The sequence below is a fragment of the Eubalaena glacialis genome, chromosome 20, assembly GCF_028564815.1.
Source record: "Eubalaena glacialis isolate mEubGla1 chromosome 20, mEubGla1.1.hap2.+ XY, whole genome shotgun sequence".
Taxonomy (NCBI): domain Eukaryota; kingdom Metazoa; phylum Chordata; class Mammalia; order Artiodactyla; family Balaenidae; genus Eubalaena; species Eubalaena glacialis.
In genome coordinates, this window is record NC_083735.1 from 31,429,266 (window position 1) to 31,455,504 (window position 26,239).

Consider the following 26,239-nt stretch of genomic DNA (forward strand, 5'->3'; position numbering starts at 1 on the left):
TTCCGTTCTCCATGAAGGAGAAGGATGCCACGTTTGTGTAATAATCTACAGAAAGAATTATTATTCTCCACACCATTGTGGATCATATCCCAACTGCTTTTTAATTTGTTCCCCATGTTATGGTACTGCAGTCAGAAAATAATAATAATATCCTGCAAGAAAACTAAGTTAATACATGCTTATGTGAAAAGTGGGTAAGATATGCATTGTACTCTATTGAAAACAACAGAGGCAGAGAATATAGTTATGAGTATGTATAATAAACTCAACCTTTGAATGATGTTCAGCATCTGAGATGTGTTTAAAGTCTTGGAGTGGAAGATAAGTTGAACATGTTCACTGAGATCGTGGAGTATGATAACTTCTCTGGGGGATTAACTTACTAGATTTCCTTCCCAAGCAGTTTATCACTGTCTTTGGGGCACCCTAGATGGACAGAGAAAATGTGTCACTGACAGGCCCTATCAGAGGTAGGAAGCTTATTCATTTCCAAAGCCTTCACTTTGATGATCCCCAAATACCATCACTAGCCAAGCCTTCCACCTGTCAGAACTCCTTCTTTTTTGTTCTTAACTTATTTTTGTTTCATGGATGTCTTTGCAAATCTGATGGAAATTAGAAATACTCCTCCAGGAAAAATGCACACACACACAATTTTGCATATTGATCTGTGTTTTTTATGGATGCTGTCATGTAAAAAAATCCTTTTTAAATGGAATGATTTATATTATCTTCAGTAAATGAATCAATTAACATTTGAAAACAGACTTGACTACTTAATTTCTTTTTTAAAAAATATGTTATTTAAAAACCTGACTTACAACTCTCCCCAAAGATTTCAGATCTTTCACTTTTGTTTTACTATGATCAGCAGTTTCAAAAACCTTTGTAGATGTTTCTGAAACACTTAATTTCTAGGGAAATTTTAAAATTTATTTCTGCTAGGAAAGTGCAGCAGGCATTGCTATATACCTTCTTAGAAATATTTTATTATAATTTTATGAGGAAATAAGCAAAGAGACTGTAATGTTATTCCCATATTGGTTTATATTAAATAAACATTGATAAGCCACAAAATCTTGATCGTAATTCGGACTCTGACCCTCAGATATATTGTTTTGGGAGAAATAAATGTACACAGCTACCATAGCCACAGAGGAAAAATTTCAAAAATATGGAGAGAAAAACCTTTTGAAACTCACCCTCTGTGGATACATAAACAACAATACTGATGAGCCACTCTATGAATTTCTATGCCTGTATCTTATATTTTAAAGTCGGGACAGAGAAACTTCCTAGATACTTGATGTAAGAATTTGCTTTGAATAAGGTGGCAATGCAAAGCTACTTTAAAATCACCTCTTACTCTTAGAGTAAAATCCTTAGAAAAGCTTATAAAAGTTTATAATAATAAAAATTACCATCTTATTTTTCCTTTGAGACCAATCATCACACACCAAAAGCAGCTAAGTTTATAATAATTTATTAAGGTTGTATATCATTTGTCATGAATAATAAATTATAGAAACCATAGCATCTTTATAAACTATTAAGTGTATCATATTCACTTCCTAATGCTTATTGCAGTAACTGTAAGAAATTTAGATTATATTTTAGCATTAGTTAGAAGATTAAAAAAACTAAAATTTGTTCACAGTACTTCGTATTTATGAAGGACCCTATTATTTTAACTTTTGGGCAACCAGTTTGAAATGCGTGAAAACCCCTTACAAACCAGAAGGTGGCGTACGGTTTCACTGAGCTGCTGAAAATAACGCAGTTCCTTGAATTTGTACTTACACCCATGTGGTGCACTTTTTAAGGCATTGTAATAAATGCAAATAAATAATCAATTACTGATCTCTAAAAAAAACATCTACCGATAGACAACATTGAAGCTTGGCAACACTTTGAACATTCAAATAAAAAATTCAGTAAACAATTGCAGCATGGAATTCTCTCTCCTGTTCCCCATCTCCCTCCCCCTACCCAGTTTGGTTAAGGAAAAAAAGTTCAGGTTGAGTTTAAGTCCTAGGGCCTGACAGGGAGACCCTGGCCTCCATTCTTCCCCAGACTTCTGTTATCTTCCGTTTCAGTTCTCATCATGTCTGTCCGGACTCTCCCCTGACATCAGCATCGGTCCTTTTCCCGCAGGGGGAGTTTTCCAGTCCTTGCTGAAAGCATTTCCTTCTCCACTGTAACAGCACAGGCGTTAAATTAGTTGGAGTCTTTGTAACAAGTTCGTTCCGTTCCTATGGAAGAGAAACTTACAAGGCAGCAACAAGATGCCGTGCGCGGTAGGTTTCATAGACTCGCTTGGTCTTTAAATGTCCTTTCTTGGCTAATGTCCTTATCCATCCTCTGGTCCTCAGTGAACTTTGATGGAATATTTCCGCAGTTTCAGAAATTGGAAAAGCTTGTCTTTCGTCCTCTTCTTCAGAGCCATCAGGGCTCGTGTTTTCTCCTCCAAATCTTGATCTATGGCAAAAATGATCTTAGCTCTCTCCTCTGCTTTCTTGTCCCCAGAGTTTTTGAAGAGCCTCTGTAATGCTTCTTGGTCTATGTTTTCAAAGATGTTGCCCACGGCTTTCTTACGTGAGGCTGTGTCGAAGTGGTAGCCGTGGATGGACGGGCTTACTCGCAATGAGGTGGACATGCTTCTGGCCGGGTGGCTTGGCTTGGCTTTCATCGATGTGTGAATCTTTGGGAATTCAGCTCCCGGGCTCTCCAGAGAGTCTGTAGCAAAATCATTCCAGGACTGCTATTTAAAGTGTGAACAAAAGCTCCAGGCTCAGATTACACCGGTGACATCAGAGTGATCTCAAGGAAGCATAATCACAGACAGGTTTAACAGTTGAGTTGCCAATATCCTGTTCTTGTGCTAAATGTTACTAAAAGCTGTGTTCAGTGATAGGGCAGGAAAGGGGGGGATTTCTTTTTACCACATCTGTGGCAATAGAATTATAGACTTGAACCCTTCTATAGAAAAAAAAAAAAAATAGCTGAAACCAGGACAGCACAAAGATAAGAGACAAACAAGGTGGCTTCGACTCTCAAATCTTTCCAGACAACAACCAAAACAAAGGGTTCTGCCAGCCACCAGAAAGTTTTAATTCACAGAGAAGTTGCTGAAGTGCAGTCCCAACATTTGGCAACCCACACCAGTGCCCTGTGGACATCTCTAGCCAGGGCAACCCCGAAGCTATTGAGAGAAAGCTTAAGCATCAAGGACATTGATTTGGAGTATGTCTGCTGTAGAATGGGGGTCAGACGCTACAAAACGCTGATGTGACACAGCCTGAGTCCGTGACCATTCAGAGCCTGCGTCCAAGAGCAAATCTGCAATTGCTGAATAAAATTTTCATTTAATAATAATCATAGCAATAGACAGTGTCTCCTTAGGCTTGTGTATATATCAACAACAATATCAAAAAAAGCCGGAGGAAGAGTTAAAATGTGCTTTTATGTACATAGCACTCAAAAGGGATGAGTTGACTTTTTCCTCTCATATTTATTTTGGCATCAGTCAGACACAGTCAGAACAATACTTTCTTTGGAAGAATTTAAATTCGTTCTTTCTACCTTCTACAACATTCAGCCAGCCACTGTCCGCACTGGTGTATGGAACACTTACATTCCACCCAAGGTTCAATGACAGCTTCAAAGGGCTCCTGAGACTTCTCTTCAGGGACCTTCTGCCGGGTCCTGGCACTCTCAGAAACAGGGCTGGCCTTTGTTTTCCTCTCATCTAGTCATCTAGAAAAGTGCACAAAGGGAGAGCATGTAGACAAGGTACCTCACTAGAAAAATGAGTTAGAGGCTCTTCTCATATATTCATTCATTCACTCGTTTATTCAATCAGTATTTATTCAAGGTCGACTTTTAGCTGGAACTTTTCTAGGCATTGGAAATATAACAGGAAACCACACTAAACCAAATAAAAAACAAAACATCCCTACCTTACCTTTGTGGAGTTTACATGCAGCTGGGAAATAGACAATAGGAAAAGGTGTATGCATAGTCTAGAGGATGTCACAGGGTAATGCTTGAGGCAGGTTGTACAGGAGAAGCAAGGGAGGGTTGGAATTTGCATAGGATGTCCAGAGGCAGCTTCCCCATGTGACCTTGTGCAAAGACCTGAGGAAGCTGAAGGAGCAGCCTGTGTAGACAGACACCCGGGGGGAAGGGTGCTGTAGGCAGAGATACAGCAAGTGCCAGGGCCTGAAGATAAGAGTATGTGTGGCATGTAGGAAAAACAGCTAGGAGCTCAGCCTGGCTGGAGCAGAGTCACCAGAGAAGAGTGAGAAGGGGATTCAGGGTAAGAAAGCCAGGGGCAGACTGAGTACAACCCTGCACTCACAAATTTCCTGTACTCACAGCCCTGTCTCACAAATTTCCCTTTTACTCTGTAGGAGATAGGTAGCCTTGGGGGAATTTGGAGCTGAGAAATGACATGATTTTTCTTATAATTAAAAAATAAATAAATAAATAACTGTCACTTCTTAGTAGAGAATAGATTGTAGGGAAACAAATCAGATTCTGGGCACATTGTGAAAGGGGAGTCGAAAGGATTGCAGACGGCTCCAACCTGGGGAACCAGACAGACAGGAGCCCAGCACGCACTCTTCGTGAAAGATGCTTCCTTGAGGGACATTTCTAGGTGAGCTGGTGTTCAACGCGCCAACCACGGCAGCTGATACTTGTTCTGGTTTTTCCATGGAAGAACCCTATGTTCCGCTTCCCACGACTAGGGATTTCCTGGCATATCTAGCACACCTTTGTGGCAGCCTCACTAACATAAAAATAGTTATTATTCCATCATCAAAAAGTCTACATACAATAAATGCTGGAGAGGGTGTGGAGAAAAGGGAACCCGCCTACACTGTTGGTGGGAATGTAAATTGGTGCAGCCGCTATGGAGAACAGGATGGAGATTCCTTAAAAAATTAAAAATGGAACTACTGTATGATCCAGCAATCCCACTCCTGGGCATATATCTGGAGAAAATCATAATTCGAAAAGATACATGCACTCCAGTGTTCATTGCAGCACTATTTACAATAGCCAAGACATGGAAGCAACCTAAATGTCCATCGACAGATGAGCGGATAAAGAAGATGTGGTGCATATATGCAATGGAATATTACTCAGCCATAAAAAAGAATGAAATAATGCCTTCTGCGGCAACATGGATGGACCTAGAGATTGTCATACTGAGTGAAGTAAGTCAGAGAAAGAGAAATATCGTATGATATCACTTGTATGCGGAATCTAAAAAGAAATGATACAAATGAACTTATTTACAAAACAGAAGTGGACTCACAGACTTAGAGAATGAACCTATGGTTACCAGCGGGGGAAGGGTGGAGGGAAGGGATAGTCAGGGAGTTTGGGATTGACATGGACATAACCTGTCTGAATTGTCATTGCTCAAGGCTTCATCAGCCTTTTCATGCTCTGCCCTTTGTTGAGGTGACTCTTAGGTTGGCTCACAGTTTTTATCCTCTATTCATTAATTAATCCCAAATTTTGATTTCCAACCTGCCCCTGTCCTCTGAAGTATAGATTCATTTATTTAACTAACTATAGAATACATAAGCAACACATGTATGCCATTAATATCTGTTCAGTTGTAAAAGTCAGAAACCCAGCTATAATCTTCTGTAATCTTTAATATCTCATTCTCTTTCTCCCCTCTATCTATCTATCTATCTATCCATCTATATATAACACCAAGTTCTGTCAATTCTATCTGCAAATATTTCTCAAATCTATCCAGTTTCTCTCTGCTTTTCCTGCCACTCTTTAGATAAGCCTCAATATGGCGGATGCTCTGATGCACAACCCGGCATTCTCATTAAGTTTTCCCCAGATGCTCAGCTGTCAGCTGACTTCGGAGGTTGTCACCACTGAAGAAGATCATGTCCCCTGAGGCGCCTCCCCTTCCTGGTGCAGCTGTATCTAGTGACTGGTCAATATGCGGGTGTAAATGCCCACTCCCCTCACCCTGCTTCTCAGGGATCTTCTACGCTACAGAACATCCTTTAGGCTCTGCTGAGTCCACCCTCTGCCCGATCCTGTCTCTTTCCCGTCTGTTGGCAATGATCCCAAGAGCTCTCAGTGATAAACCACCTGCCTGCTCCACGCCAGCTCAGAGTTTGCTTCCTCGGGACCCCGGTCCATGACACCCCATCTTCTCTCACCTGGACCAAGACCAGACCTCTCTCCTGGTGTTCCTGCTTCCACTCTTGTTCTCCATTCTCTGTGCAGCACCCAGAGCAATACTGTCTAATAAGCAATCCGGTCAGACCACTCCTGCTATTACTCTTAGGATAAGCCTCCAAAGTCTTAACACAACCTTTCTGAGCCTGACCTGCTCTGGTCCCTGGCTCCTCCTGCCGCATGATAATTTGCCACTCTCTGCCCTGCTTTCCAGTTCCTTGAATGCACTATGCCCATTCCTGCTCTGGGTCTTTGCACATATTTTTCCTCTTTCTGGAATGTTCTTCTCTGCCTTTTATCTCAGCTATTCATTCATAAAATCTCAACTAAAAGCTACTTGCTCAGAGAAGTCTTCCCTGATGCTTCTAGACCAGATCAGGCGTCCTTGCCAATGTACCCTTTACTATTCCTTTGTAGCACTTATTACAATTTTCAAGCACACATTTATTTGGGGGATTACTGATTTAAAGCCTGTCTCCACCAAGAGCAGGGATCAGCTCTACGCTTCTCTTTAATGTGTCCGAAGCTCCTGGGTCACTTAATGTGTTGCAGTGTTTAACTAAATAACAGTGTGTGTGATTCTATTTAATTCTCATAGCAGCCCTGTGCGGTAGGAACTATTGCAATCCTCATGTGACAGACAGGACAACTGAGGCAATGGAAACTTGCTCTCTGCTGTAGGCTGAATATCCTCCCCCTCTCCCCAGATGTCCTAGAACCTATGAATATAAGCAAAAAAGAACCTTATGGTGCAAAAGGGGCTTATATGGCAAAAGGAATTTTGCAAGTGTAAAGAAATTAAAGATCTTGAGTTGTGGAGATTATCTTGGATTATTACATGGTCAGCCCATGTAATCGTAAGAGTCCTTATAAGAAGGAGACAGGAAGTCAGAGAGGGAGAAGCTGCTGTGTGGCTGACTTAGAAGACGGAGGATGGAGCCGTGAGCCAAGCAGCCAAGGGTTGCTTCTAGGCAGCCCCTAGAAGCTGGAAAAGTCAAAGAAACAGATTCTCCCATAAATCCTTCAGAAGGAACATATCGCCGCAGACCCATTTTAGACCTCTGGCCTCCTGAACTGTAAGATAGTAAATTTGTGTTGTTTTAAGTCACTAATTTGTGGCAATTTGTTACGATGGCAATAGGAAACAAATTCACTCCGCAAATCCTTCAGCTGTGATAAGACAACTTGAACCCAACTTGAACCCTTGACTACCTGATTCCAAAGCCCAGTGATTTTAAACACTCCACTGAATTGCTCTCAAATCAACTGCAAGCTCTCTCTTCAAAAAGCCTGAATAATGTTCCCACATGACACTAAGCAGCTCTCCTTGAGTACTGCTTAAAAGCGTTCAGATGAATTTGAGAGATTAAGGCATTTCAAAACTGTTTAGAGGACAAGCCCATCCACAGGGAAACAGTGTTAGTTTCTGTTTACCAGAAATATGACACAAGCCTTAAGGCTGTGATTTGCTGATGCCCTTTGCCAAAGGTAACTCCATGTGTGCTTGGAAAGCCTTTTGCTGCTGTCACCCTGTTCTTTCCCTTCTTTGTATAAATATTTTCAGTGAATGATGTGGACAACAGACTCTAAAAAATCACTGGCAAGGAGCCACAAATTGCATATGAATGAGATGGTATCATATAGGTGCCTTACAGAATTTTTGCTCTCTACAGTAAAGACAGGACATAATGAAGGCTGTTTAAAAGAAGCAGCTTCTAGCAAATTCCCTGGCAGTCCAGTGGTTAGGACTTAAGAAGCAGCTTCTAGGCTAGTGTATTTTCTTTCAGGCACCAGTTTTCCAGTATTTTTTCATCACACAAAGAGATCTGTTTGCCAGTAATAAGTGTGTGCTTGGTTACTTTTGTATCTAATGAAAAGATTTGAGAAAACAAAGGGAAGGAAGAAAACTAATATTTATTAAGTGATGTGTATACCTAGTTTTCTTCATATAATATCTAAATTATTCTTCATAACAATACTGGAAGTAGATATTATTGACCTCCATTTTCACTAAAAACAAAGAATTGGGCTAAACAATCTGTCCAAAGTAAGTTGTAAAAACTGAATTCATTTCCAGATTTTTTTCTTATCCCCCCAAATCTCTTTGGGAAGGTTTTCCCGAACTTTTGCTAGGCTACTTGCCACTACTGTTTGTATCACTAAGACTCTAGATTTACCTTTCCAGATGAAAAATGATAACTTTATTTATATCTTTAAAGGGCCAAAGATATTAAGTGTAGTGGCTGGTACATAGAATGTATCTAATGAATACTTATTGAATTATTACATGAAGAAGTGAATGAAAGTAAGCATACAGAATTTACTTCAATGCTGTTTTGTGTACCAATTTCTCTCCCTGGCAATCTCCTGAAAATGAAAAGCATAGAAGCCAGCAACTAGAAATGTGTACCTTAAACTTCCACTGAGCTATCCCTGTACATTTTTGTTTTAACAACAAAAATTTCATACTGCATTGCAATTTACCAAGTGCTTTCACATATATTACTTTATTTGACTTTCACAACATCACTGGTTTTATTATCCCTATTTTGCAGATGAGAAAACTGAGTATAACAGAAGTTAAGCAAGTCTCCCCAAATTTTGGAGCTAATTAAATAACAGAGCCGGCCCTGGAACTCTCATTTTTTGATCTTTAAATCCTATGGTTTTTTTCCTACCATCGCATGGCTTCCTGCTTATGCTCATTATTTACTTATCTCTTATAGTTTGAAAATTCTATCCCAACTGTCTTTCATTTTTCTTTTCATGTCTTTATTCATTGATTTATAGATTCAGTCACAAACACACTATTGAATGCTTACTGTGTGCCACAAGCTTGAGGAACAAATAGGCTGGGAGAAATGGACATCATCCCGGTGTCTGTGGAACATGAGGCCTAGAGAAGAAAAGAGACTTTAGACAGATAAGTAAACATATCAGTAGATGAAGAAGCGTTTATAAGTGCGAGAAAATGAAAAACATCAGGTGATATAAAGGAGGAAACAAGGTGAGGCTTCCTTTAAATCGTTCAAGGCCTGAAAAGCTTTTCTGAAGAAGAGACATTTAAGCTGAGACTCGAAGTAAATGTTGAAATTAACAAGGAGAGGAGCACAGCAAGAAGCTTTGGATGCAGAAGGAAATCCTGTGCAAAGGCCCTGGGGTGAGAATGAGTTTGAAGGACAGGAAAACAGACACAAAGACAACGCAAGTGGGAAATAGAAACCAACGAGGAGAGGATGATGATGCTAGATTGGTAGGCAGGGCCGGAAGATGGAAAGGGTGGAGGACCGTGTTGAAGACTTAATATTTTATCCTAAGGGCAATGGGCCGTCCTTAAAAGGTTATAAGCATGGAAGGGAAACTGCTGTGCTTTTCTAATTTAATTTTTTAAATTACTTTGCTGGGTAGTCAAAGACAGCAACTAAAGAGAACAATTATGGTTTCCGGTGGTGAATAGACTCTTCTAAATGTAGTTTGGAAATAAACTCAAAGGGACTTGGTGATGACTTTAATAGGGGATGGGCTAAGTGTCAAGGGTTACTCCCAGGTTAAGCCTTGGCCTCCTTGGTGGGGAAGGTTGAGAGTGAAAAGGATTTGGGAGAAAATACAAGTTCAGTGCTGCACACGGTAAATCTGAAATGCCTGGGAAACTGCCAAGAAGATAGCTGAGTATGTGAATCTAGAGCTCAGAGGAGAAGTCTGAAATGTAGTTTTAATTTTTATTTTTTCTCAGTAATAATTGCCAAGAAATCAACATTGACTGCAGCTTTCTTTATCCTACTTATGCATGAACCCAGAATCTAGAACAATGCCTGGCACAAAGTAGAATTCATATAAATAGTTTTAGAATTATTTTACATGAGGAAAATACTGAGGCCTAGAGAGGGCTGAATAACATGTGAAAACAGTGGTCAATGGTCACGTGACTTCTTTTCGCTGGACACTTAAACCTCCTTCATTTTTCTATACTTAACAACTGAAATGGCAATCATTCTCTTAAGTAATGGTTTTGAGGGCATTTACTGTATTCCATATGTTTATATAAAATCTATACTAGATGTCCATTTCTGCTGTAGTTGTGGTTAATCCCTTTAAAAAAGTAATCAGCAAACATTCTTATTTCAGTAAATTTTATTAAATGTCTTTTTAAATCTTTAGTGATTGCTGATGAGAACGAATGGCAGGTTTTCTTCTAGAAACTTTGATTCTGACATTTACTTTTACTCAAAGAGAGGAACTAATTAAACATTCTGAAGCAATAAAAATTTTGAGAAAAGAAAAAAAAAAAAAAAAAGAAATGCTTTTCCAAAATGCTTTCAATCAAAATATGGGGAGAAAAATCTACAACTTTACTGCAAAGAATGACCGCCAAGACCATTTTTTTAAAGTGCTGCTTTTTAAATGGTGCCTTTGCATGTGAAGTGAAACAGCTGTCTTTGCTTAAGCCACAGTCTATATTTGCAACATCTCCTAAAAAAGGAACTGAAGATAAGCTTTTCTTTTTTAACATTTTAATTAGCTGCTCAGATTCAGATATTGAGCTCCTGGTATTAATAGCTTCTTTCAAAGGAAACAGTTGTGAACATAAACTAACATGTTTTTCTCAGGAAGTGGGCATGAGATATTTATATGTATTTATAGTAGTGTGTGTTTCTGTAATCTATGACTAAAGCTAAAAAAGTCTTGATGCACCATCTCCTCCCACTTGCCGCTCCCTCTCCCTCAGTGCGTACCTCTAGCTGAGAGATGTGACATTGGCGTATTTCGGTTTTTCTCAAAGTGGGACTCCACAGAGAAAGAACTCCTGGCGTGTGCTTCCCAGATTTCGTAAGTAGTGTCGCAAACCATACACGTGGCCACTTCTGAAGGCCCTTCTCCTGAGCAGATTACTGTCACACCTGGCTCCTCTCTCCTCAGACTGACCTACTAATTCTGTCTGACTTTCCAAGAACAATAGGCAGCCCAAACTTCTGAGGGGCCTGGAGAAATCCGGTCCCGAAGCTTCCCCAAGCCGCTGAGGGACAATTGGACTCTTGGAATTCTTCATAAGGTGAAGCAAACTCTTAGCAAGGACAACATATCTCTGTTTAAGTATTGAAAGGTTATTAAATGGAAGAAAAATTAGGCTTATCTGAAAAGTGCCTGGTGGTAGAAATATGGCCAATGCAATAGGTGAGCTCCAGAAAGACATATTTTGACTCAGCATAATTAAAGGCATTTACTCAATGAGAGAATAAACAGTGAGAACATTCAAGTACAGTCAGGATGACCACTTGGTAGGTATCTCGTAGAGGCATGTAAGTAGTGAGACTAGACCAGTGCTTATTTTTATTTATTCTATTTGTTGCCTATGATCTACAGCTTGTGTCATCAGGTTATACACACATAAGAAAGTGTGTAACATTTTTGTTTCAGTCATTATATAGAAGAACATCTATATGTTTCATGTATGTATAAATAATGTACATGCATAACTGAAGCACAAATTTCAAAAAGACAGTTAAACTTACTAGCTTTATGCACTATGTATTTCATTCTATTTTATTGTATCCTCTGGTCGTTAAAAAATGGCCAGTTACAACCCATTAAACTGACTTCAGACTCACTAATGAGTCACAACTTGTGGTTTGAAAACCACTGGTCTAGACAATTTTAATGACTCTTTTGATGCTGAGCAGAGGAGATCGTGACCCTGTGCTTCAATAAACTTTTACATAACTAGTTGTCGCTTTGTTGCTGTGCTGTTGTTTTTGATACTTGTGTATAGGAAAGACTTCGACATAACCGCCCTGAAATGGTAGACAGTCCAGTACAGCTGCCATCACTATAATCATTTGGGGAATAATTTTTTTTAACATGTCTCTAGAACTAGGTAGTAGAACCACATAAAAATATCTCAGTAGTTTAGACCACAAGGGCAATCATACATTCAATCCTTTGCTCATTTAGTCAATAAAATATCTATTTATTTTATTTCAAAAGCCTCCCATCCCCTTTGCTATGCCCTAAAGAGACAAATACTATATATGCTTATTAGTCCTGTTTGCCATTCCTCCAAACATCCCAAGGTGTTCCCTCTTCCATTTTACAGGGATAATGAGATAAGAACTGGAGGACCAAGGTAGTAAAAAGGGTGCCATGATACAGGGTAAGGATGGTGATGTTGGGTGTGGGAGGTCAAGAATAGCCTTGGGTGGGGGAGGGGTAAATTGGGAGATTGGGATTGACATATACACACTACTATATGTAAAATAGATAATGAATAAGGACCTACTGTATAGCACAGGGAACTGTACGCAATACTCTGTGATGACCTATATGGGAAAAGAATTTTAAAAAGAGTGGATATATGTATACGTATAACTGATTCACTTTGCTGTACACCTGAAACTAGCACAGCATTGTAAATCAACTATACTCCAATTTAAAAAAAAAAAAATAGCCTTGGGTGAAAGTTAGCAAAGTAGATCCCAACAGACTCCCAAGACACTCAACAGGCACCCGTTTTCAAATGCATGAAGTGAAAAACTGACCCTCTTCTAGTTTACTACTTGTTGACACATGAATATGAGAGTCCCTAAAGTGCTGGAAAAATTGCACAACTGCTATACAATCCAAGCTTGTATCTCTGGAGATAAACTTACTTTTCTATTTAAGCATGTCAAATCTAAGTTTTCAGACAGCCTGGAAAGGAAGGGAAAGCAGCATTTAATGTAGTCACATGTGTTCCAGGATCATGCAGAGATTAGCACTCAGTAAGAATTTATGATGGATTTTATGACTCAAAAGCAGAAGAAAGAGATCATGGTCCCTGAACTTTGTTGGGTTTTGTTTTGAACATTAAGGAATTGGTCCAAGGTCACTGAACAGACTAACTAAATATTTACTGAACCCCTTAGAGTGTATTAACTTTCCTATAATTAGTCTTTTTTTGACATCAACTTAGTATGTTGTCTTTTGTCTTTTTGTTTTTCAAGGTATAGTGTTCTACACGTGCTCTCAAATCTTGTCAAACATTATTTCTAGTTAATTATGTTCTAATGTGCATTAAATATTTCTACTAGTGATAAAAGTGAGTTCAACTGACATGCCAGCAGAGCCATGGGGTCCGTAGTATCTTACATATGTTGTGGCCAGAATGGGACCACCGTGCCATCGCACAGATGGGGCTCAGGCAGGGAGGCAATTTTCTGAGGGACACAGCTGTTTTGGGTGGCCCGGCAGCGGTGAAAACAAACCAATGGCTGATCTCCTGGAAACTGGGGTAGTGGACCTTTTGTCTTAAACGTCTAGGACTCCTCTTCCCGTTTCTTTCCGGGTAACAAATGCTTTCCCTTGCATTCAAACTTACTCTGCAACAGGATTGAGAATCAGTGCTCTATACTGTTTCTGTGGTACCCTTTAGAGAGGGTATTTGCATTTATGCCTTATTTCCCTCCCAATGTCACCCTGGGGTCAATGAGTCCATGACACACGGCCATCTCTCCTTCCTGCTCAGTTTCTCCTCAGCTGCTTGACTAGTATCCTTATAGGATTGTACACCTGACCCCTGGTAGCTCTCAGTAAATCACAAAGTAGATAATACTGAGTGTCCAGCATGCTGCTCACTTATTTTTGACTTTTAATAGAAAGGTGCAAACTCCGTGGTGAGTTTCGCACGCTTGAACGACGGTGGGTCTCTCTCCAGTTCCCAGATCCCTCCAGCCTCCTGTTTGTCTAACCTTAAAGCACTTCAGGACACCGCGTTCCCGGACTTTCCTCTGGTCTAATCAGGTTCCGTGTCCCAAAGGGGACTGCAGCTCTTGGCTAGCTTGTTCCCTGGTTCCTAATCCAGGAAGAAGCAGGGAAGAACGGCCAGAGGCTGCACCCCCAGCAGCTGTGAGGTTACAGCTCACTGGCCCTTCGTGCTCCCCTCTGACTCCCAAACCCCTGGGGTCCCTCGCAGAGGCTGTGCGAAAAGGAATCTGGCTGTTCTGGCATCCTCACCTTCCTTCCTCTTTGTACTCCTGGCAGGAAGTCACTGATACAAGATGACACTTAAAAAAAAAAAAAGAATCACGGAATGCTGCCTAAATCTTGAATTTAGTTCAGTTTTCAGCTTGCCTAGAAGCCAGGAAAACCGTGAAAGACGTCAGATGCATCTATGTAACTGGATTTTGAGAATGGCCTTAGCATCGGACCCCTTACACTAAAACCAAATACGTCATTGCGTTTTAGAGCTGAGAGGGGCTGCAAAGTCTTTTAGAAAAGAGAAGTAAGGCAGAGTACTGGGTCCCAGGCTCAATTCACCCCTGTCTGAAAGTTTGCTCTCTCTCGGAGGACTGCGTGACTGTACTGGACCCAGGACTCAGCTTTTCAGAGACTCCCTGAACTGCAAGGGACCACAAGACATCTGACTGAGAGCCTCCTGCCTCTGGTTCAGACCCCCGTCATCATTTTAATTAGGAAATTGGAAGTTCTCCTAACTTTGTCCCTATACCCCTGGACATTGCTCTGTGTTGACTTATCACGATAGTGGTGGGAGAGGGGAAATTTGTTTCTTTTTAAGAAAAATTCAGAGAAAAGTTAAAGTTGGAAAATTACTGTCTGGAATTTAACACTAGACGATGACCTGGACTCGCCAGGGTTCTGGTGGGCAGGGCTCTGGGCAGAGCAAAGAGGGAAGGGAAGTCATATTTCAGGCGTTCCTCCCTTTCCAGGCACCTTTCATACACTTTACAAATCGTCACCAGAGTCCTGTAAGATCGGGACTCGGCTCTTTGTGGAAAGTGAGGTTTATTTAATAAGTGAATGCACAGGGTCTCGTTTCTTGTTTTGATCTATCTGAATCCAAAACCACAGAGAACCTTTCCACCAAAATACTGCATCCACCATGTTGCCTTGGTCCTGGCTTCTGTATCTTCCCCCACTTTTCTCCTAAACGTACATTCATGGTGTGCTTTACCCACAGTATCTATGTATTTATATCTATATCTATATTCATCTATCTATCATCCATCTCTCTGTCATCTATCATCTATCAGTAAATACAAAATCTAAAATCATCCTCCCAGCCACTCATTGAACCCTTGAGGATTAAGGCTTCGGGAAGCAAAGTATCACAAAGAACATTGGGCGGCTGAGATGGAAGGGTTGTCCCAGGTCCGTGTGACTCTAGGTCTCTGCTTTTTCACAATCCTCCTGCATTTGTTCTGACATCTGAAAGAGCAGCTTACGCGTGTCAATAATTTGGCAGCCACGTTAGAGCCAAGAGAGAAGAGAGGGAAGGGCTCTGTGTTGGAGAAGACGTATGAATGGAGTAAAGAAGAAGGAGAGCCGTGCCTCAGATGCAACGTCTAATAAGGTTTACAGAGATGGAGAACATCTACTTCAAACTCTGTTCACGTGCTTCCTCCGTGGCATGTCACCGCAGTTTCTCCACTCAAGAATTTACACTGATGGGGGAGCCCGACACAGAAAAAAGAACTAAACTCAACCCCCGCTTCACAAACTTACTCCTGCCCTAGTCCATACTCTCTCAGGCAACGGTGACAGTATCCACCCCAGGCTGTCCTTCCCTCCACTTGTTTCCTCTCTCCCACCTTATGTCCAATTCAGTGACTTCTGGTGGACCAGCTTCTCAGAGTGAATCTCATTAACTCTACTGGACCACCAGCTTCCATGCCACCGTCATTTTTCTCCTGGATTACAGCAAAAGTGTCTTTACTATTCCCATGCATAACATCCAGAATGTTTCCTTGAAAACGTAGATCTCATCTTAATTTTTCTGTGGATAAAACACTACAGTAGCTTCATATCGAATAGACTAAAACCTGAACTCCTTATGTGAGCTTACAAAGCTCACTCTGATATGGTTCCTGCTCACATATATGGTCTTAGATTCTCTCTCTCTCTCTCTGTCTCTCTCAGGAGTGATCCAGCTCTAGGACTTTATACTGCCCTTTGCCTAAAACCATTTCTTCCTCCCAGATTGTCAGGTGCCTTCCTTTTTCTCATCAGTCAGGTTCTATTTCTAATGTCCTCTTCCATAGGCGTCTTCTCTTAGCATTTATTATGGATTGAATTGTGTCTCCCATAAAGACATGTTAAAATCCTAACCCCCAGTGCCTGTGAATGTGACCTGTGATTTAAAAATAGAATCATTACAAATATAATCAAGTTAAGAGGAAGTCATACTCGATTTGACGGGGCCCTAATCCATTGATGGTATCCTTATAAGAAAAGGGAAAATTTGGACACAGACACACAGGGAAGAAGGCCATGTGGAGACTAAGGCAGAGATTGGAGTGATGCATCTAATGAGCCAAAGAATGCCAGGGATTGCTGGCACCTACCAGAAGTTAGAAGAGGCAAGGAAACATAGCTCCCCTAGAGTTTGCAGAGATAGGGTGGACTCCCCAACGCCTTGATTTCAGACTTCTATCCCCCAGAACCATGGGAGAATAAATTTCTGTTGTTTTATATGACTCATTTTGTGATCATTTGTACAGCAATCCTGGAAATTAATACAGAATTCAATCAAAAGTTTGCCCCAACTAACTCTCTAGCTCATAGCCCATCACTCTCTGAAATTACCATTATTTTATTATATATGTAACTAATAGATACATTTACAATATTTATACCCATCTATTAATGTTTCTGATATTTATATCTATATGTATGTGTGATATATGGATATTTGAAAGCCCAAAATGTATCCATCTGGCTCACTGAACACCTAGAGGATCGTCTGTGTGTAATAGGGCTGTATCAATACCTGTTGAATGAACAGGTAAACTTTGTGAGTGCGGTAATAGAGCTATGCTCAGATAATCTCTGAACAAAAGCCTTTATTATAAAGCTCTTTCCTCACTGAAGGCCAGTTTATCTCAAATGCAAAATATTGTTCCAACGCTTCATTTAATAAATCTAATTCTTTGAACACTGAACTCAAATTCTGTTCCACTTATTCAAACTCCCAGAGAGATAGAGTGTTATAAAGATATGATTTTGTATCAGTTAAGAGATATGTAATACGTATCAATGTGATTCCTAAAGCAAAGGTCTGAATTTGAAACAATAAAAATAATTAATAAAAAATTGAAAAAACAAATTGAATTAAATATATCAAATGTATCAGGTGAGAAAATACAATTACTTTTAGCTGTCCCCAGTGCTTAAGAACTGAAACAGGAGAGGCCCAAACAACTATGAGTTTTTCCATCACTTGGCAAAAATAAGTTCATTTTTTTTTGTTTGTTTTTTTTGTTTTTTGGTAACAGCTTTATTGATATACAAGTCGCATAGCATATAATTCAGCCATGTACATTGTACAACTCAATGGATTTAGTATAGTCACAGAATCGTGCAATCATTGCCACAGTTGATTTCAGAATACAGTGCTTGTTTTATCAGCAAAATTATTTCATTTACACTGACCATAGTGAGATTTAGGGCACATTAAAAAGAAAAATAATGCCATTTCAGGAAATGATGGGTACCTCTATTGTCTTCTGTGTTATTTGTATATTGCCATAGAGGAGGGTTTTTCTGGGTTTTTTTTTTTTTGCTGCATTGGGTCTTCGTTGCTGCGCACGGGCCTTCTCTAGTTGCAGCGAGTGGGAGCTACTCTTCGTTGCGGTGCGCAAGCTTCTCATTGCGGTGGCTTTTCTTGTTGCGGAGCACGGGCTCTAGGCGCGCGGGCTTCAGTAGTTGCAGCACGTGGGCTCAGTAGTTGTGGCACGCAGGCCCTAGAGTGGGTGGGCTTCAGTAGTTGTGGCGCACGGGCTTTGTTGCCCCGCGGCGTGTGGGATCTTCCCGGACCAGGGCTCGAACCCGTGTCCCCTTCATTGGCAGGCGGATTCTTAACCACTGTGCCACCAGGGAAGTCCTTGCCATAGAGTAGTTTTTAAAACATGACTTGTACTACAGTATATACATTGAATTAATGCAACACAAAACACATCCAACCTCTTGTTTTAATTGTCTTTTGAAGGGGAAGAATCACTATCTAAAGGTTCTGTTAAACTACTTTACGGTTCTATTAAGAATCAGTTAAGGTTATATTCAGTTCTTAGGTTTCTTTAGGGTAACTACTGAAATATTTATGTTACACTTCTGAAAGTTATTGTACTCATCAATCTTGTTGAAAGTTCTGGAAAATCAGGAACTATTAATGTGTCAAATGCTCATGCCCTTAGTAGTGCTATTTAAATAGGTCTCCTGTGGCAGGAAAATAAACTGAAATGTGCCTCAAAACGTAGCCCTCAACTCAACAGGACACAATCAGCTATTTGCAAACCTTTCAACCCCACCTCTACCTCCAGAGGCACATACTTTCCTGGGAAATTATTCTATTTTGGCTATTATGTGTCTCTCTAAATATTCTAAGTTTAAAATTTAGAATATTTTACATTTTCTCTTCCTTAGAATCACACTCTAGTGACCAAAGGGGGATAAAAACCCCACAAAACTACAAATTGTTTTATGGAAAATGTCAATATCTTATTTTATTATTAATGTAAGCATGTGATGCCAAAGAAATGAAGGTAATTTTACAAACTCAGAATTTTGGCAAATACATGAAGTTTCCATTTTATTACAGTTTTATACCACATTAGTTCAAATCCATTTCTCTACAACTACCCCAACAGAGCTCCTCTGGAATTATGTCAGTCATCCTTAACATGTGACTTTACCAGACTCTGAATGTAAAATAAACATATAAGATTTCAAATTAGTAACTTTTAATTATGAATGGGATAAGACATAAAGTCATCAGATGATGGCTGGGGCTATTAATTTCCAACAAGACACTCTGTTGAAATGTTTCTCCTGATACCCCAGGTATAAATAAGAACCTTCAAAAAACAAGGGCAGAACCAAAGTACAATAAAGAAGCCTCTGCAGCTTAAGCCTCCCCTAATCCTAAACCTCCGACAGAAGCTAGGCAAAGCATCTTTCTTGCACATTACGTGGGTGTCCAGTATTTCCATGTAGTTGAGCTTTCAGAGGCAGACACTCAAGCCTATCATTAGGATATACCGTCTTGGCTCTGGTTGTATTAATTATGCCTGAAGAGTTTAATACCCATCCAAGTCCAAAGGTGGAAGAACACATAAACGGGTATGGTGATCGGCAAGAGCAGGCTGTAAAAGCACAGGCTGCTCGTGCTAGTGCAGCCCTGTGGGAAGTTTTCTTCCACGGAGGCCGAGTATAACAGCCCTGCTAACGAGACCAGCGGAACAAGGACAGTCAACGTAGGAAGAGACAGAAACATTCTTCCCCTCCACTTACTACCCGCCACGCTGACTTTTTAAAAGGTGGATGGTATTTAGAAAATTCAGTTGTGTGTGTTGTCGTTCTTACGTATGATCTAATGCTGCTCCGTTTCTTCTTGCTTCTTATTTTGATGTGTCATCCTAGCTACCTGTGGTATCATATTAGGAATCCCATCAATAATTGGATAGGCTATTCCTAACTCTTCGTTAATCAATTCGTCTGTCGAGGCTTCATCTCGGAGCGGCTTCTTGGAGAGCGGGCACACCAGGAACTCCAGCAGCGCTGGGTCGAAGGCGCGGGGCGGTTCCCGCGTCCGCTCGCTCTGGTCTGGGGACGGCCGCGACACCGACGCGTGCACACACCTCTGGGCGACCGCGGGCGGCTGTGCGCGTGTCCCCCGCAGCGCTGAGGCGAGCCGGCCGCAGACTCCGCGCGGCATGGCCTGGCGGCCCGCGACCGGGCCCCTGCGCGCCCGTGACCACCCCATAAGTTCATTTTTGAATCTGAGTTTAGGTTTGGCTACATTGAGTATGGCAGTTCATGCTCTAATTCATCATGTGATCTGCTTAATTAAGTTTGTTCTGACGTCACTTTCTGTTTCCTAAGTATAAAGCCTTGCAGATGTGTCGAGTATCATAGATGAGTCCTAATGTAGAAAAATCAAGTTTGTTCCAGCGGGCAAAGTTCAGGCCTCAAGACCCAAAACCCTCTGATTTCAATCACAGTGGACCACATAATCACAGGTAAAGAACCCTATTTTCTGAGCGTGACATATTGTTTTTCATGGCATTTGTTTTCTTTTAAAGATCATTATCAAAGTAATAGAAGTTTATAACAATGATATAGAAAATACAAAAAAATAGAATACCAAAAATATAAATCAGTCCCAGTCTTACAAGCCTCAGTTAACAACTATTAATATGTTAGTTTATTTTCCTCTGGTTGGTTTTGTGTGTACATATTTATAAAAAAATATATGCACAGAAATATGGATGTGTTTCTCACAAAATTAAGAACATATGGTATACAATATACAGCTTTTGTATCCTGCTTTCTTTGAGGCCTATATAAATATTGATTTCTTTTATTCACATTCTATGTGAATTTTTTGTGTTTGTGAATATGACTTAAAAATTTGCCCAACATTTAATGACATGAATATGCTATAAATTAACGAGCAGTTTATCGTTGAAAATTTAACCTATTGCTAATTTATAAATGATGTTTCTGTAAAGATTGCTGTTCATAAATCTTTGTGTCCATGTCTTTGGAACTTGGTCTTTCCATGAGTTTTTCACACCTCAGCAACTGCTTTCCAAGAGAAAGTATTTCAAATGCTCTAAGAGATCCAGACAGAAACTGCAAGACTGCTTGTGAGTTAAAATGTCATTTCTCCCACATTCTCCCCGCTAAGTGAGTCATTAAGATGAGCACAGATTCAACGGAAGGAGAATTCAAGAAAATGAGAAGCTGAAATAAAGTTGTCTGTCTGTTTTTAAGCAGGATTTTGGAAAACTGTAAAGAAGTCAGGTCCTGCTGGATGAGAAACTGAAACTGTTTCTTATTCCTAGCTTCTCTCCAACTTTCAGTGGAGGAGTGGCAAGGTCACATTCCAGAAGACTGAATGGGATGAGAGAGTCTGTCGTGGCTCTTCTAGGTTACAGTCACATGCAAAATACACTTATACTTCTTCCAAGACCTCTAAAATTTGATCCAATTACAGTATCATCACGAAGTCCAGGGTCTCTCCATCCAAATCAAGTACAGGTACAGAGGAGGTTTCTTGGGTACAGTAACTCAAGAACATTCCCTCTCAATCTGTAAACCTATAAATATGTTAGCTAGCCTCCCCACCGCCAATGTACACACTCAACCTACAACGGTGATACAGGGATAGAATTGTGATGGGTTGAATCCTGTCTCCTGCAAATTCTCATGTTGATGTCCTAACCCCCAGTGCCTCAGAATGGGTCCCTATTTGGAAACAGGGCCATTGCCTATAAAATTAGTGAAGGTGAGGTCATACTGGAGGAGGATGGGCCCTTAATCTAATATAACTGGAATTCCTTTTTTAAGAAAGGGGGAAATTTGGACACAGGCATGCAGAGAGGGAAGGTAATATGAAGAACATAGAGAGAAGACAGCCATCTATAAGCCAAGGAGATTGCCCTGCAACAAACCCTTCTCCCAGTTCTCAGAAGAAACCAACACTGCTGTCATCTTGATCTTGGACTTCTAGCTTCCAGCACCACGAGACAATAAATTTCTGTTGTTTACGCCACGCATTGTGTGGTACTTTGTTATGACATGCCAGCAAACTAATGCAAGAATGACTGAAATAGACATTCTCATTTAATAAGAACAGAAAGGGGAGGCCTACAGCACACATTGGTCCATAGCAATACTGAAACTGATCCAGACACATAGCACCAGTTTCATAATTAGGTTCTCCTTGGGTATGATTTCTTTTTTTTTGTCCATCTTAGCTCTGCTCTTAGGACTATAAGCTCTTCACTCTGGAACATCCTTCCTTTGCCATAAGACATGACTCATTTTTTCCAGTTTAGTAGCTTTCTCATCCTGCTTCCTGAAGCCCTGTCTCTATTGCTTCTAATCCAAGTATACAATGCTTCTGCTAGTGTAATCATATTAAAGCATTTTCTGGATTTTCTATAAAGCTTATTAGGGTTTATTCCATTAGACAAAATCCATGCCCACAATTCTCTGGCTTGGACTGAGAGTCTGGATTCTGTGAGCTAACACCCTTCTGTTGGTTGAAACTCTTTTGGTCTGGTTGAGAGAGTTTACAAGACATATCCTTAAATCATTTTGAAGTTTAACAAAGGGTCTTACAGACACACTTCTGGATTTGTTCTTTATGCCAAGGCTATTTCTTACTTTGAGAATCTTTTGCCATCTAGAGAAGCTAGAAATCAGAACTGGTTTTATTTTCAAATCCAGCAAGGCCTGACTCTTTTATATTGTTTCGAAATTCTGCTTACAAACAGACCTACTACTTTATTTTAGCTTATCTCTCTATTGATACCTTATCATATGTGACTAAAAGAAATTAATTGACATTTTCAAAGTTCTGCTTAGAAATTCCCTTAGCCAACCACTCTACTTCATTAGGTATACTTTCTATTTTCCATGTTAGTATAGACCATAGTGCTGTCAAAATTTCTGCCATTACATAACACAATTTTTTTTTTTCCTTAGCAGCCAATAACAATTTTCTCACTGTCTTTAAGGCTTATAGTCATCAAGAACATCCTAGATTTTGCCCACCATATAGTCTGGAAGAGAATGCCACATGTTTTAGGCTTCCATTTTGACAGTACCCCAATTCCAGGCACCAAATAGTTATCAGGTAAAGTTTGATCAGGCAAAACAGAACTAAAAATGATATGGACTAAGGGATTTATTATGGGAATTAGACCTTATTTATTTATGGAAGCACGTGAAGAAGTCTATGGAAGACTTTTCTCTGACTCTAGTGGTGGGAATAATGTCCCCATGGGTCAGTAAGACCCACAGTCAGGAAGTAAAACCAGAAGTGAACTGGGGAAGAGTGGGGACACACTGGGACCTGTAGGGACAAATCCAGAACGATAAACTCCAACCCACCTCTCTTACCACTTCGGACTTTGATGACACCAGTGACCTGCGACTAAAACTATTGTCCTTTGCCACAGAACTACACACACACACACACACACACACACACACACACTCGAATTAGGACTTGAAGCTGAAAAACAAGATCCCGCAGAAGCCAGAGGAGTTGGAGGAGATGCAGACCCAGCTGCTGCCCCAGCACACAAGGTACGTCCTCAGACAGAGGTGAGGTGTGTGAGATGCCATCACACCGGCACGCCACAACTTTGGAGAGTAAGGGCCACTGTGTCCCTTCCACCTTCCATTAAAACAGTGCTTGAACGGAAGGTGATCGTGCCCTGTGCATATAGCTGAAGGCAGTAGGCGGACACACATGGATTTAAATCTGGTTCCTGTAATGATTCACACGGTGCACTTTTTTTTTAAACTTTTTTTTTTAATTGAAGCATAAGTTGAGTTACAGTGTTGTGCTAATTTCTGCTGTACAGTAAAGTGACTCAGTTATACACATGTATACATTCTTTTTTTATATTCTTTTCCGCTATGGTTTATCCCAGGAGATTGGATAGAGTTCTCTGTGCTATACAGTAGGACCTTGTTGTTTACCTATTCTGTATATAATAGCTTGCATCTACTATATATAATAGTTTGGATTGGGACTAACCCCAAACTCCCAATCCATCCCTCTTTGTCCCCCCCCTCCCCCTTGGCAACCACAAGTCTGTTCTCTATGTCTGTGAGTCTGTTTCTGTTTTATAGATAAGTTCATTCACACAATGCACTTTTTATTAGGACATCGAACTCCAAGAGGAAGTAGGATCTCCTAATACAATGGTTTTCTCTCCATTAATAAGATAATGAAGGATTTGTTTTTGTGGATTTTCAACTTTTGCTTTAGTTGCAGGAAGCTCAGAGTTACATTGTGGTGTTCAGTTTTTGTATTTATCTTTGCTCAGTGTTTTCTTCATAACTGTTTCCCTTCATTATTGCTTTTTTAAAAAAATTTTGATCATTATTTTAATTATTTAATATTTAATTTTGTAGGCCATCTCAAATAACTTCTGAAAGTAGGTTGAGTGTACATATAATGTATTATTGTGGTAGCTGTACAGCCACTGCCAAGCTTATTTTTTCTTTTCTCTCTCTCTCTCTCTCTCTTTCTGTTTTCTGTCTTGTGTGCACATCTCACTTCTTAGAATTGAGAAGGAGATCTTGGGTTAAATTCAGGTTCTGTTATATGATTTTTCAAGGGGATAAGGTCTAAGGGCTCATTTTCATTCAACAGAATTTCATATACAATGAGGAAAATAGTAGAAAACCCCAGAAGAAGCGGGACTCTTCCAGGGACATCATAAGCCAGAGGCTTTGGATTTGTCAACTAGTCTTCAGCTTTTCTTTATCGTATACAAAAGTAAGTTAATCATATTGTGCAAAAGCCAGGAAGAAAGAATATGATAAATGTTCGATTCTCACTGAGACTTAAAAGTCTGCTACTCCCCATGAATTCCATGTCATCTCTGGGGTTCTTGACAGTGCAGGACATGACAAGATAAATTGCTAGTGACTTTAAGTAAATTACAGAGTTTCACTAATCTTAAAAATCAAAGCTGAAACTTGTGACTTTTTAAAAGTGTTCACAAGGCCACATGAAAGAGCTCCCAGTTAAAGCTGAAGAAACGGGCAGTTGTGAACCTACACACAGGTCTTGCTTCATATTCTTTTGAAAAGATCTCCTTGCCTAGAGTAACATTGTACCTGCCACAGAAATGGGAGGCTGAGGACACATACACACACAGACACAGATGCAAACACACACACCCTCTCTTTTGTCCTTTTGCACACATTTCTGCTTATAGGCATCTAGCTTTATCTAGCCAAGACACGGTAATGTCAAGGGGGTTGGGAATAAGCACACACCACTGCTCCGCCCCGCTTTATCTTAGTATTTCCCAATGTCTCTTAGTTACTGCTCCACTGGATCCTGAGTTCCCTGAGGACTTCATCTGAATCTCAGCCATCCGTTCATCTCCCACAAAGATTTACATATTCCACCATAGATACTAGATACATGGTCATTAAATGAATGAATGATGTTGAATAGAAATTGTCTTAAGCATGCAAGACAATTGTGTGTGTTTCTGTGAGTGCTGTGTGTGTGACTGTGTGTGTGTGCGTGTGTGTTAGAGAGAAGGAGAGGGAGGAGAAAATTTAGCACGGTATCTGCTTCGAGCGATACCACCAGCTAGAACCACTGGGCATCCTTGGCCACCGCAGTGCATCTATGCATGCTTTTGGGAAATGAGTTGGTTTTTCTCTGAAAATCAGCTCCATGTAGATAAAGGCTGGAAAACTGAAGCGATTAAATACAGACTCCAAGACTCAATCGTAGAGTACAAAATTACATACTCCCATTTATTTTTCTTATTATTCATAAAAGAGAGACTGGAAAATCTTTTTGTGTTTTTTTTTTTTTTTTCTTCATCTCTCTATAGCAGAGAATAATGACTCTGGGTTCAACAACATAGGCAGTTAGACCATGGAGGCAGGAAATCAAGAATAATAAAGGCTTAAGTACTCTGGTTGGACTGCCCAGAGAAAGGGCTGATTGGAACAGAATATGACTGATTCTCATTATTCACAGCAGTTATGGTCTATGAAGTCCCCGTGGACACCGAATGAGTCAATACTGAACCATCGCTTCTAGGGGAAATATCCTGTTAGGTTCCTGAAAGCCTCTGGTCACATTTTCATCAATCAATCAACGTATACCTGATTTTATGGTGCATTTCTGCTTAAAGGCATTTAATATGCATTGTTGATTAATTAACCTTGAACTCACAGCCAACAGCCCTCTAACTCATGTGCCAAAGAAGGTTATTTAGCGTATGTTTTCTCCCTAATGGAGATCGCACTGGACAGCACAGCACTACATCTGGGGACTATTTTAAAACAGCAAAATCACCAATAAAAAGCACAAACATGTGGCACTAGAGGGACCACAAAAAAAAAAGACACCTGTTTACAGTATGACCATTGCAACAAAAAGGCACAGTATCCCCTTGGTCGACCTCAGCTGGGCATGTGTGTGTCGGGCTATGCACCTTTTTTTTTTGCCACTTTCACGTCTGCAAATGAC

The 26,239-nt window shown here is 40.3% G+C and overlaps 3 protein-coding genes across 3 annotated transcripts; all 3 read right to left on the reverse strand.

Moving 5' to 3' along the window:
• Positions 1-1,496: 1,496 nt before the first annotated feature.
• On the reverse strand, positions 1,497-2,747 carry TCIM (transcriptional and immune response regulator). The gene has a single exon (XM_061177376.1). It carries the CDS (start codon positions 2,687-2,689, stop codon positions 2,369-2,371), a length of 321 nt encoding a protein of 106 aa, XP_061033359.1. The 5' UTR covers positions 2,690-2,747; the 3' UTR covers positions 1,497-2,368.
• A 15,639-nt stretch (positions 2,748-18,386) lies between these two features.
• Positions 18,387-19,517, reverse strand: LOC133081212 (phosphatidylinositol N-acetylglucosaminyltransferase subunit Y). The gene has a single exon (XM_061177296.1). It carries the CDS (start codon positions 19,481-19,483, stop codon positions 19,268-19,270), a length of 216 nt encoding a protein of 71 aa, XP_061033279.1. The 5' UTR covers positions 19,484-19,517; the 3' UTR covers positions 18,387-19,267.
• LOC133081211 (protein preY, mitochondrial-like) lies at positions 19,494-19,962 on the reverse strand. Its single transcript, XM_061177295.1, has one exon. The coding sequence runs from the start codon at positions 19,922-19,924 to the stop codon at positions 19,580-19,582; it is 345 nt and encodes a 114-aa protein (XP_061033278.1). The 5' UTR covers positions 19,925-19,962; the 3' UTR covers positions 19,494-19,579.
• Between the last annotated feature and the right edge of the window lie 6,277 nt (positions 19,963-26,239).